Consider the following 13901-nt stretch of genomic DNA (forward strand, 5'->3'; position numbering starts at 1 on the left):
TAAATCATCCACAATTGTTTGTTATTAGGAACAACACTGCAAGATCTAAATTTACACAAAAGCATTGCTTTTCAATCAGCATAGAAAAACTGGAATATGGAACATATATTTCTATTATTAAACTGTAACTATGTAGCTTAATTCAGTGGAGCAAAAACTGCTCAGTCACCAGATGGCAATACATATGAGCTTACTGACTGCTGATACCACTCCTCAAATTCATCTTGTTGCTATGGTAACACAGGGGAAATCTTCAAGATTTCTAGCAGCAGTGTGAAAGAGAGGATTATGGTAGCATTGCATTACACACACACACACACACCTCAATTTACATAAACATTTATCTTTATGTTTAGATATGCTTAAGGCAAAGTTGTATATGAACACATTATGTAGCATTTGCTAAAGAATACAGCAATTCTCTCCAATTTATGGATACCACCTTCTGCCATCCTTATGACGCACTGACGTCAGCCCTTTAAGGTAGGTCAATTTGGGGAACAGGCAACACAAGTACCACTGGAACTCTACATTACTGATAATAGGCCATAATAACAAAACCTTTAAAAATAGAGTTTTTTCCTCTGTGCTTTTTTTATACCACATATAAGCAAGGCAGGCTTATGTTGAGTTACTTTCTTAACCCTTCTTCTTTCCCAGGCTGAGTTGTTTGCTTAAAAGTTATTGCATTCCATCTTTAAGGTTATCTACATATCCCTGTACAATTACTCCCCCATCAGTCTTCCCTCCTGGGTTCAAAGAAGGTTCTGGTAGGTTGCTAAGGGAAATGTCTACAGACTCATTCTCCCAACCTTACTTGGCAGCTCCCCAAGATCAACAAGTAAGTCTTGTTACTCAGAATCAGACAATAGGAAAATATCCCCCCCCTCCTTTTTTTGGTACAGATAGATTTGGAGAGTTTATCGTAATTGCATCAGAAAGTAAGGAATCATCTTCATCCTAGCGATAATTGTGTATTGGTAGTGGCAGCACTTTTAAAAATATGGTTTATGTGGAAATTTCAGATGGAACTGGATGCCCAATGACTAAGCCTCCTAAAGTCTTCTGCTATATCTAGAATCTATAATATATTCCATTTCACACTCTCTACCTCCCCGCCCCCAAATAGAGATTTTGAATGCAAGGTACAGAGGCTACTCACAAATGAACAGTGACTAACACAAGACCAGATAAACCTTCAGTGAAGCAGATGAATTGCAAATGAAAGGCCAATGGCTTAATTTTCTGGGTAACTGGGAAGAGACCAATAAACCTTAAAAAAATCCAGATTTTGATGGTAATGCAGAATGTAAAAACCACGTAGGAAGCCAAACTAAATCAACCACCAGAAGCTTGGCACCCCTTGCTTGTATGTATCTGCAATACATCTGTATACAGTCTTGGCCAAATCTGTTCCTTTAAGAGGAGTTGAGCAGTCTGCCTCTCCTGTAGAATGTCAAAAGCATGAATAACAGTAGATGCCGCAATTCTGGAGGGCAAGATGTGGGGTTGGTAGCAATACATTAATTAAAAGGGAAATGTAACTTGGAGGTATATACTGAGATGTTACAGGCAAATTCAGTTCGGTTGTCCTGCCGATATCAGACATAGCACCTCAGGTATTGATTCACCTTTTAAAATTTCCATTTGATGACAGATAATTAGATGGCAAATGAATTCAATTGTATAGCAGGTACAAGAGGGCGTTCCAAAAGTGGGTGTAGCAAAGGTGTCACACATTGCAGACACAGGACCAGCTTGGGGTACTTGCTGGTCAATCTTTTCCACAAGTATAGGTTTCTCTAATAATTGTGTAGGCAATTTAAGTTCCTGCACTGTGATCTCATCAGAACCTAAAATAGTGGATAGTTATATTTCTAAGCCTGAAAGTGTGAAAAGAATAGTATGGATAATAAAATGTATTTATCTATTGTTAGTTGTCTGAGCTATTCCTAATAGTTGCCAAGATCTTGAGAGAGGAGCCTGTGAAATTTCTCAAAGATGTTCTGGAGTAATTTGAGTATTTGCTTGCTGCACCACCTGAAGTTTCACAGCCGCAGCTTTAGTAACTGATTCAGTGGGACAAGTCTTGACTAGGTGTTTGGGCTCCATAGCAGAAACACAACCAAAATCTTTCCTCTAATCCTTGTCTGTTGCAGACATGGTTTTTTTTATTCCTCCTATTTGCATGGATTCTCTGGAATTGGTGCCCAAGAGGGAGAAGATTAGTGATGAAGAAAGAATAAAACCTCCTCCACTTATTATTTCCTCTGTGCTCAACCCCTCCAATCATCCAGCAATGATCATACAATGCTGGAACAGTTCTTCCAGATTACCCAGCTTGCTGTATCTTATTAACATCTCTCAGTTCATCAGCAAGTCCTTCTATTTCACATTTCTGGCCTATAACCGAAAATCCAATAGGAAGTAACATACCCTGCAATACCTTTGCTTTAGCTTATGAATCTCCTGATTTGGTGTTTCCCTCTTTGCTGAATTAACAAAAGGCAGTTCTAAAACTTTGCAGGAAGTTCTGGTAATTATGCAGCAATGACCGTTCCCTTCAGTGAGAGGCACAGCCCATTAGGCAGTCTCTTTTTTTCAGCAGATTTAGAACAAAGATATCACTGGAGCAATCTATGGGAATCAAACAATGATGAGCTTCCCAGTTGAGCTGCAATGGACTAGTTTTTTGGTATCATCATAGTTTTTTTGGCAACTGTGGCTGGCACCTTCAGAGGAAAAGTGATCTGTTTTTACCAGACTTTAATTTCTATTTCTTTGTTAGGATCACTATTCTATGCAGAATTCAATGATACTGTAGGAAGTTATCACCCAGCCCTCTCCCAGAAAAATGAAATATCCTAGGAAATATTGATAAGGCAGAATATTATATTTTCCTGGATGTGAAAAAGGGAGAAACACATTTTAAACACTAAATTCCTACAGCTTCCTGCCCAGCCCCACTTTGTCAATGGGCCATTAAGAAGGCCAAGCTAGTCCACTTTACATAATAAAGAGTTCTCCTCTTCAGCTGTGATGGGATTAAGGCAGGATAATAAGCCTTTACTCAACTGACCACATGGCATCTGAACTCAATCAAACCTGAATTCAAAACAGCCTAGAGGGTTGCCCTTGCATGGGCCCATGTGAGTCTGGCAACCAATCAGAATACATTTCTTACACAGGAACAGGAAACAGATAGGTGGGGCAGAACAGATTATAAAAATCCCTGCAAGCCCTTCTTCACCCCTTCTCTTCCCTTCTCTTCTCTTCTCCACCAACATTGAAGCATGTGATCACCTTTGCTGTTCAGGGCTCAGGCCATGTGGTCCTGTCCACCATTAAAACCATCTTTCCAAGCAGCCTCCATGTCTCCAGTGTCTTTTTCCCCACTTGGAGCCGAACCCAGAAGGACATTTCTTCCAACAATTGGCGACCCAGATGGGACTCCAAGCTAGCCTAACAAATGGATATGGCCCAGGTAAGCCTCCCATGCCGGCACAGACCCCATTGAGTCTGTGGGTGGACTTTATCTTGGCCTTAGCCATTTGGATCTAGGCTTTAAAGGGGTTTTGAGTTTGAGCTCAAAGGCTGCCTGGAAAGAAGGTGAGTACCTCTAAATTTTAATTCTCTAAAATTTAATTTTAAAGCATGGGAAATGTGTGTATGCCTGCCTGTGTGTGACTAGTGTGTGTGAAAATGGATGGAAAAGTGAATGGATTTTTTATTTTTTGTTGTTGCTGCTGTTTTTGTCCTGTGAGAGAAAAAAGCTAAAGCCCATAAGAAAGTTAGTGAGAAAAAGGGAGGTACGCATACCCGCTCCGACAACACCCCTCCTGGGTCACTGTGCGGCTGGTCCTCCGGGTCTCTTTCCCCAAGACTTGAAACTGTAAGAAAAGTCCCTGCGTGAAAGGGCGCGAATCGAGAGAAGGTTCCCGCGGTGAGGAACGCGTCAAAAGTCCCTCCGAAGGGCACCCCCAGAAAAGTCCCTCCGAAGGGCACCAATAAGACCCTCCGAAGGGCAAACAGAGAAAGTCCCTTCAAAAGGGCGCGAAAGGTCCTCTAAGGACGCGAAAGTAAAGTGGGGAAATACGAAGTGGCAAACCCGGCTAGGACGAAGTGAACCCACATCTAAACGGGATCATGGGAAGCGGTAGCTCGAGGGTAGCCATGGAAACCCCCCTAGGGGAGTTGTTGGGGGCCTGGGACGAAAAGCAAATGCCCGTCCTGGCCGGAATGAAGAAAAAAAAGAGCAGATTGTAGAAAATGGGCTTTGCTGAAAGATGATACAGGAAAAACTAATTTGGCTGAAAAGGTACTTAAAAGGAAATGGTGGGATTTCTTTTTTTTTTCTCTTGTCTGTCTCTTTCTCTGTCTTCTATGTAACCACGTAGTTTTTGTTTCTTAAGATTTGTGCCTTCCCCAATTTAACTGAAATTCATGGTGGGAATGATTTTGTTTTTCCCTCTTTGTCTGTCTGTGTGTATGTCTAAGTCTTTGTGCACCCTCAAGGTAATTGTAACTAAGATGTCTCCAATCCAAAAGACAAGAATTTTAAAGTGTTCAAAGAAAGAAAGGAGTAAACTGGCAGAAATTGCCTTCGCTCAGTTTGTTGGGCCTAGAAAACTAACTGAAACTGGGAAGGGTCTTCACTTTGTGTCTGTTTTGGCCAGCAGAAACAGAGTAAAGATATATATATATATATTTCCTTCCTTCCTTGCCTATACCTTAAAGTAACAACCCAGGAAATGTTTGCAAGAAAAGTTTCATCCTTGCATTGCATTTATTGTGTGTCTAAATGATTTTACCTGTTCATTTCTTTCCTGGAGCATGTGAATCCAGACCCCATTTCTCATCTGTGATATCCCCATAATGTTTATCTGTTTATCTGCTGAGTAACTGATGCTTTTATTTTTCAAACTCTGCCTGCAAGCTATCTACCCCCCCCCGCCCCTCCCTTACCTCTAATCCTCCAACAATGCCTTTTCTGTGGGGGAGGGAACCTTGTTCTCATGTCTTTCAGCCCTAGAAGATTGTACTCTTCAGAAACAAAGGACTGCTAGCTCAAACCATAACTCTCCAATTTGCTGCTGGTGATTGCCTCCTGATAAAACCTGACATGAGAAAAAAAACTTAGCCAAGCCTGGGACAGACTGCCAAGACTGACTGACCAGCCTTACCACCAAACCAAGCATGCCACCCTAGCAGACATGAAAGAACCCTGAAGGAGATGAAGAAGTAAAGACCAAAAGACTTTTCAATTCCCAGAAGACAGCTGAAAAGATTATGGGGAGGGTGGAATTTGATAAGTTTTCTTTCTCTGTTTCATTCACAGAAATTGTAAGGTCTTCTTTCCTGTCTCATTTATATTGTAATCAGTTTAATGTATTCATGTAAGAATTGTATTTGAGAATGGCTAGCACAGCAAGTTCTGAACACCTTAGATTTCTGGCTGGTGGGAGGGAAATTTTGTCCAAAATGTCTGTATTTTCTGTATTGTAGAAGCAGCTACACACACACACACACACACACACACACACACACAAAGAGAGAGGGAGAGAGAGAGTCCCCATTCAGAATTAGATTGAAACTATCTCCTTGACTTAACATGGGGAGGGTCAGTTCCCCTCAGGCAATTCCCCCACTTGAAGAGTAGCAGAAAGGATCTTCAAAACTCAAACCCTGACAGTGACTCCCCCCCCCCCAAAAAAATGATGTTGCCCAGTAAAGCAGGACATGTTGCACTGGTGGTCTCTGATAGGAGTCCCTGGGCTCATTGTGTGTAACTTTAAAAAAAAATACTAAATAGCTTGTATTGCACACTAGCTAAACTCAATTTGGCCTCACTAAAATAGGAGCCAGGGCAAGTTAAAGAAATCCCTTGGAAATGGGCAGCCTGTACTTCTTTAAAAGGAAGAATCCTTCAATGGCTGTGAAGTTTTTTTGGGACTTCTGCTTGCTTGTAGTCTGGAAGCTCACAGAAAGTGATATCAAACACCTGAAAATAATTGGCATGGTAAATTGGATATTGTAAATTTCTTTCCAGAAATTGTGCCCTGGTTGCTAAGACCTTCATGGTTGAAAGCTCTCTGGGAGCCACTGAAGGGATCCTTCTGCTGTCTCTTTCAATGCTTTTCCATCAGAAAAATTAAGTTTCCCTGATCTGACCAATTTTATCTTTTGTCAAAAACATGTACGTTCCACTCACATTTTTTTGAACAAAAAAAGGAGGGATTGTAGGAAGTTATCACCCAGCCCTCTCCCAGAAAAATGAAATATCCTAGGAAATATTGATAAGGCAGAATATTATATTTTCCTGGATGTGAAAAAGGGAGAAACACATTTTAAACACTAAATTCCTACAGCTTCCTGCCCAGCCCCACTTTGTCAATGGGCCATTAAGAAGGCCAAGCTAGTCCACTTTACATAATAAAGAGTTCTCCTCTTCAGCTGTGATGGGATTAAGGCAGGATAATAAGCCTTTACTCAACTGACCACATGGCATCTGAACTCAATCAAACCTGAATTCAAAACAGCCTAGAGGGTTGCCCTTGCATGGGCCCATGTGAGTCTGGCAACCAATCAGAATACATTTCTTACACAGGAACAGGAAACAGATAGGTGGGGCAGAACAGATTATAAAAATCCCTGCAAGCCCTTCTTCACCCCTTCTCTTCCCTTCTCTTCTCTTCTCCACCAACATTGAAGCATGTGATCACCTTTGCTGTTCAGGGCTCAGGCCATGTGGTCCTGTCCACCATTAAAACCATCTTTCCAAGCAGCCTCCATGTCTCCAGTGTCTTTTTCCCCACTTGGAGCCGAACCCAGAAGGACATTTCTTCCAACAATACAATACATAATCCATTGTTCCTTTGGTGACTGTAAGCCATCCAGATCTTTGCAGTCTCAAACATGATATCTTTCCAGAGTCAAGATTAAGTTATTTTGCTGAGATTTTCTCCAAACGTGTTTCTTATTAAATAGTTCCATTTTTACTTCTGTCCACAAAATTCTGTTCTATTGAATCATGTAGTGGTGTCTGGAAAACTTGAGTGAAGCAGCAATGCGCTTTCTGGAAAACAGTGGTTTCTTCCTTGATATCCTCTAACACAAACCACTCTTGTTTCTTCATAGTGGACTCATGAACATTGATATCAACAATTAGACAGGTATGAGACAAAGGAGCATGCCAAAAAACTGCCTTTATTCCTACCTACTCATAATCTTTTAAGGGGCCTGCCCTTCTTTTACTTGGGTTAGTAGTTCTGCAAAATACGCACAGACATCAGGCTGGAAAAACTTTTTTGAGGAAAATAAATAGTAGTAGCAATAAGGAAAAGTTGAAGAGGGAAGACAATAGAAATAAAGAGATTTGGAACAAAAAAATTGAAAAAGGAATAATAATATAATCCAGAAAGAGCCTAAGGCACCAAAGCTGAGTCCAGAGGTAACAGAACTTCCAGGAAGGGACCTGTGGAACCAGCAGAATTGGCAGAGTAATAACAGCTCAACAAGAATAGCTGATGAATGGCTGAAGGTGAGTGGGAACAGAATGTCAGGCAGATCAGTAAATACTGTAAGAATTTGGGGGGAAATAGAGATAAGGCTTTAAACAGAATCCCCCCCCCCCCCCGGCAACCTGGTCTGTGTTTGGGTAGATTTGGGCTTCTGACTGGTACTTTTACACTCCTCCAAATCAGATCCATCAGATGAAATTTCTCAGAGTACTATATTCCTAATTCTTGTAGTGACTTGAATGACCATTCCTGGGAAAAGGAATGATGATGTTGAATATTTTTCCACTTGTAGATTATCTGCTTCACCATGGATTAATGGAAGCCGAACTATGTGGCAATGTTTTGTAGTATCAGCGTCAAAGATAATTTATCTGGGGAAAAGTAACTAATGGTAAGACATTTTACTGAACAGCTTCTTCCCAGGAGTTGGGAGGAAAATACAGTGAAATTATGGGTAAAAGGATTAGAGATTTTATTTTGTAGAAGGCATAAAAGTGGATCCAACTCCTCTCATATATGCATCTTTACATGCTCTGCTGCAACATAGGTTTGAGGCTGTCTCTCATAATTCAATAAAAACATATTTATAAAATTTAGGTGCGAATCCAAATACTTTTAAGATATTTTGCAGAAAATATCTAAAAAGAATAAATTCCACAAAAAGAACCAATGTAATATTAGGTTTGCAACCATCATCATTTTGAAAATATATATCTTTAGGTATATGTTGTGCTAATTACATATACAAAGGGTACTAAATATGGATTTTAAACAATCATATTTTTTTTTAAAAAAAATCAATAATAAAATTTCTTCTCCCAAAATATGAACATTTTATCATTTAGGATTTTGCTAGACAAAGGAAACTATATGGTACGTAAATTATGTCATTAATTATCATGTGTTCAAAGAATAACCTCAAAATCTAATAAAAAAACTTCTGCCTTCAAGATGTTGGCCAAGAAACAGATAACAAAGAATCCCATTTTGAAAATGGGACAAATGCATTTTTAGATGATCGTGAATGTTAAATTATTACCATGCAACCCAACTCTTAACAACTAATCTAATGATTTTAAAATAAAACTACAAAACAACTGCAACCTAATACAAACCCAAACATGAGTATAAGTCCCTTAGAACAACAGGATGTATTTCTGAATGCATAACTTAACAACCATTCAAAATTATACTGGAACCCTCCCCAAAATGTACTTACAACTTGGTTCCAAAGTTCTACCAGCCAGGGTTCCCCCAATAGTCAACATTTATTCATTAAACTTATATGTCTTCCACCTCAACATGAATTCGTTTTGGGGTCTCAGTAACCAGCCTGCATTTATGGCCATTTGCAGAGCCCCATGATCATGTGACTGTGATTTATGATGTCTTTGCCCTAAACTAGCATTTACTTCGTTTTCAGCAACATCATCCCATAGAAAACAAGTCGGTTTGCTTAATAACTACAACATTTGTTTAACAACCGCCACAAAAAAGGTCGCAAAATGGGTCTTGTGACATGGTGACCCACTTTATGACCATCACAACTTACAAGTGTAATGGGCAGGGTCCATTATGCTCATACGTCAAGGACTATTTGTATGTAATATTGTGCTATATATCACATAAATAGTGTCTCCGTTTTTCCCCCAGCAAATTCTATTGTTTGGGAACCATGCACAGCTATTATTATAAAACAGCATTATTCCAGGCCTCATCACAATAAAACTGTTTTTATAGCCCTGCAGTTATTGAATCCAACAAATATTCATCTAAATTCCTATGAAGTATACATTTCTTATTAATACATAATTTCCAAAAATATTTTCAGAATTATAAAAAGTTAAATAGAAAGTAGACACACAACTGTGAACATAACTAAAGCTAATGCTTTTGTTCAGCTTCACTACTATAAACTTAATTATATTTGCAGTTCAGTCCCAATACATATTGCCTTAGTCCTCAATTACATATAAATATATAAGGAAATTTAGGGATCATCTAAGCTTACTAACCCTTCAAAAAATCCCCACTACCCTCAGTTAAAAAACAATACATGCCAATTTTACAAAGTACAGTAACTTCAAACAAAGATAAAATAATTATGGATTCAAAAGTCAATTGATTCCAGAAACAATCCTGGATGAGGTTTACATTCTTGCAGAAAGAACTGGCTCCAAATCTGTTTTCTGGACTTGCAACTTCTACTTAAAACATTGGGTAAAAAATATGGTGAGGGGGTCCTTTCTGTAACTGGTATCTATCATTTCTGAAAGAGACTTTGTTGATGGCCATTCATGCCTTTGTTGTCTAGACCACTATACACCAATGTTTGTACATGGAGTTATCATTAAGGCCCATCTGGAAGTTTCAGCTGTTCATTATGGCCCAGGGTATTATGGCTAGGTCTAGATTAGCCCATCTAACATCACTAATATGGGATCTGCTTTATCTATTAACATATGAATGCAATTCAAGGTGTCAGTTGTCACCTTTAAACCTCACATGGTTCAGATATTGAATATTTCTGACACCATCTAGCCCAAATTGATTCATGGAGGGGAGATTTGCTAAGAGTTCCTCTATTGTAATTTGCAAGGACACCATAATCAAGCTTTCTTAATGATGCCCTGTCAATAGTTGTTAGTTTCTCAAGAGTCATTATAACTAGAGAGGCATACAAGACAGAACAAATAAATATATGAAGAAATGAAACATCAAGATTTCCATACAAATGACTTAACATATCATTTCTCCATGATTTCTCACCAACATAGTTCCCCTTTAAGCCATAAATCCCTTTGATTTCTATATCAGCAAGCATGTTTTAAATCATGGTTTTGTCATAGCTAGGTCAGCAGCTAGCCAACCTTGGCTAAAATAAGCAAGGTCAAATCTGGTCAGTATTTCAATGAAATATAGTTATCACAACTGTAGACTACAATGGTATTTTTTTTAATAAATAAAAAGCTCTAAAGAAGGCAACAGTTAACTAGTTCTGTATTGTTACATAAAAACATGTTGGACGCGTCCCAGTATTAGCTGGTTCTCAACTCACGATGGTAATTGAAATCTAAAATGAGTCACTGTGAGACTATGCCCAATTTTACCTTTTTTGTGACAGTTGTTAAGCGAACTCAGTGGTTGTAAAGTGAACACCATGATCATTAAGCAAATCCACTGCTGCTGTACAATCAATTGTAAGTATAGCAGTTGACCTTTGACTAAATCTCAACCTGAATTAAATTGACTTAAAAACAACTTGGGAGCTTTTAACATTGACATGGGATTTATCCAAAACAGACAAAATTAAATAAGAACCCTTTAAAGCACTGCTGTCAAACTCTCAGCCCATGGACCAATGTGTCACATACTGGACACACCCACACCTGGTTTAGCAAAGGGGGAAAAAGTCACAATATGCCACATGACAATGCCATGATGACGTGAGTTTGACACCCCTGCTGTAAAGATTCAGGAGGAACCAAATAATGTGTTATTTGGACTGAATATTTTTCAGTATGTTTCCAATTAAAATTAAAGCTACGGATTTTTTTTAAATTAATGTAAAATGGCATTCTGTTCAATAAAACCTAAATATACTTATTTGAAATTTAGCACGCTTAAGCCCCACAGAAGTTTCTACTTGCACACATTTCTTTCAGTTTATCAAGAAATTAAAAAAACACATTTCTCTTAAAAAAAATAAAAAATAAAAGCCCAGAACGTAATATAGTCTACATTTATTTTTCAGAAATTTGGCAGGTCTTTCATTTAGAAGAACTAACTTCTGTGAAATGTCTGTTAAAAAAATAAAGAACAAAAAATTACAGCTAACTTCAAACCATTATGTTAAGTGTAATATTTAAAAATTTGGATTCAGAGTCCGAACTGAAATGACAGTTTTCAAATCAGCAAATTAGTTCTGTACCTAATTTTGCAATATGTACTTATCAGCTTTAAACCCTCCAAAACTATCAGCTAAACAAAGAGACATCTATTTAATTACACTTCGTAATTACAAAATCTCAAAAGGCAATGTGATATTCTCTTGGGTTCTAACCTGAAAGACACTTCGGTAATAACAAGACTTTACGAACAATAATTTCAAATGAATACCGAAACTACAATTGAAATCCAATTAAATGATGCTAATGATATGAGATGCAGGCAATTGTCTAGCAACACTTGGTGGGCCACAATTTTCCCATCCCAGATTTAGATTAAGAACGCTGATCCCAGATCTTTCATAACATATTTAGGTGAAATTATTCTTCATTTTTGATACATACCATACAATAATTGTAATACCCAATGCTATATACTTTTCAATATACTTTTTTTGACAGTCCGTTAAGGCAGGGGAACCAGCTGGCTTATTTAATTTGAATTTCACATCTGTAAATGTAAGAGTTCTGGAATTCACAGTGTTTTACTATTTGGATATGGGAGAAACGAGAAACTCCAGAGATGTTAAGAATTAGGTCTCCCAACAATTTGCTACCTCCATCATATCCTTACGGCAATTAATTACTCCAGCTAGCACAACTGCTAGCACAAGGACTAGCTTGCCTTCACACTCACAATCAGCGCCCATTAAATTCTCCATCTATACAGGATGAAGAATTTATAAGGCCAAACGGACGAACCTCTTCTCCTTTCACCGCTGGCTTTAAATCACCACGGCTTTTGATACTTCTACTGCGTAACACCCTAATCTTAAATCATCCATCCTCACAATATGGAGTCGGTCAGTAACCAAACCAGCCACGGATGCACAAACCAAGAACGCCGTTTATTTAGGACAGGCGTTGTCATCTTTATTTTTTCTACCTTACGATCAAATCGGACACCAAAGGCTGGGGGAAGAGGAATAAAATTGCTTTTATGGTCGGGTTTCCAAAGGGAGCAAGCAGATGGTTGGGGGTGGGTGGGTGGGGGAAGCATAGTCTCTGTCTCCTTTGGCCTTCAAAACTTAACACACCAAGTAAAAGGGGAGGGAAACCGGATGCGCGATTTAAAAAGTCGGGGGGGGGGGAGGAAACGTTGGAGTTGCCTTAGAAATCAAGAGGCCAAAATGGAAGCAACGAGAGAGAGAAAACATATCTTATCGGGGGGAGGGGGGAAGAGGAGACGACTGAAGCGTTGAAGGCTTCCTGGCTTCTAAGCCGGAGGGAGCTTTTCAAAGCGCCTTTCGCCGCCTCACAACAACCCCCCACCCCCGTCCCAACACACCCCGCCGCGGCCTAAAGGACCGCGGCTCTCGCGTGAGCCGCTTTGCCCAGTGGCGAGCCGCTTCTTCCTCACCTGCTGGTATCGGCCGCCGCTGCCGTTACTGCCGGGCTCGGCCGCCGCCATAGCGTTTGGGGAAGAACCAAGCGAGGGCCAAGAAGGAGGAGAGGACCTGCCTGGGGCGGCGAGCACTTTGAGGGAGTGGGCGGAGGCCCGTCGGGGACGGCTTGAGGACGCTTCCGCCCCCCGAGGGCGCTGCCGGTGCTAGGCTTGGAGGAGGAGGGCTTGACGCTTGAGAAGGAAGGCGGCAGCGGAGGCCACCCGGAGAACTCCCTGCTGCTATTGCTGCCGAAGGCCCGGCCCCTCCCCTCCCTTCCAAGCCGTCACGCGCTACCGCCGCCGCCTCCTCCTCTTTCTTAGGTTCTTCCGCTGCTCGGCGTTTTCAGCCACTCAGCAGTCTAAAGGGAAAACCCACCGGACCTCAGCAGAGGTTGGTGGAAACGATCCCCCGCAAGATCTCCTTAGTTCCGTCTGGTGATCTTTTCCCATCCGAAGGGGGAATTGTCTTAGAAAGAGTGCAGAGAAAGAGCAACCCGGATGATTAGGGGACTGGAGGCTAAAAACATAGGTGAAGAACGGTTGCAGGAATCGGGGCTTGGCTAGTCTAGTGAAGAGAAGGAGGACCATGATAGTCGATATTTGAGGGGTTGTCACAAAGAGGTGGACCTGTTTTCCAAAGCACCCGAAGGCCAGACAAGGAATAATGAATGGAAACTGGTCAAGGAGAGATTCAACCCAGAAATAAGGAGACATTTTCTGACAATGAGAGCAATCAACTAATGGAACAGCTTGCCTTCCGAAGTTGTGGGAGCTTGTGGGAGAAATGGTGTAGGGTCTCCTGCTTGGCCTGGGGGGGGTTAGACTAGATGACCTACAAGATCCCTTCCAACTCTGTTATTCTGTTAACTAAGTTGGGAAATGTGGCATATCTTTTGAGGAGCCCTCCCCAAGATGGACTTTTTAGGGACATGATTGGATAGCCTTCATACACGGCCCAAGTGTCTCCATCCTTGCATTTGACTCTTTTTCCAGACAATGCACACCTGTGTTTACTGGTAGTCCTCAACGTAGAGTCTTTCATTTAGTAAC

The 13901-nt window shown here is 40.4% G+C and overlaps 1 protein-coding gene across 2 annotated transcripts in view; it reads right to left on the minus strand.

Moving 5' to 3' along the window:
* The window catches only part of NDFIP1 (Nedd4 family interacting protein 1), a 31608-nt gene extending 18491 nt beyond the window's left edge, over nt 1-13117 (minus strand). Inside the window, exon 1 of one of the 2 annotated variants that reach the window (XM_081934459.1) lies at nt 12828-13117. In XM_081934459.1, coding sequence (XP_081790585.1) covers nt 12828-12878 — 51 coding nt within the window. In that variant the 5' untranslated portion in view covers nt 12879-13117. The remainder of the gene's footprint in view (nt 1-12827) is intronic. The other variant, XM_081934458.1, reaches the window with a different exon arrangement.
* Between the last annotated feature and the right edge of the window lie 784 nt (nt 13118-13901).

Source organism: Natrix helvetica, assembly GCF_964273705.1.
Source record: "Natrix helvetica genome assembly, chromosome: 1".
NCBI lineage: Eukaryota > Metazoa > Chordata > Lepidosauria > Squamata > Natricidae > Natrix > Natrix helvetica.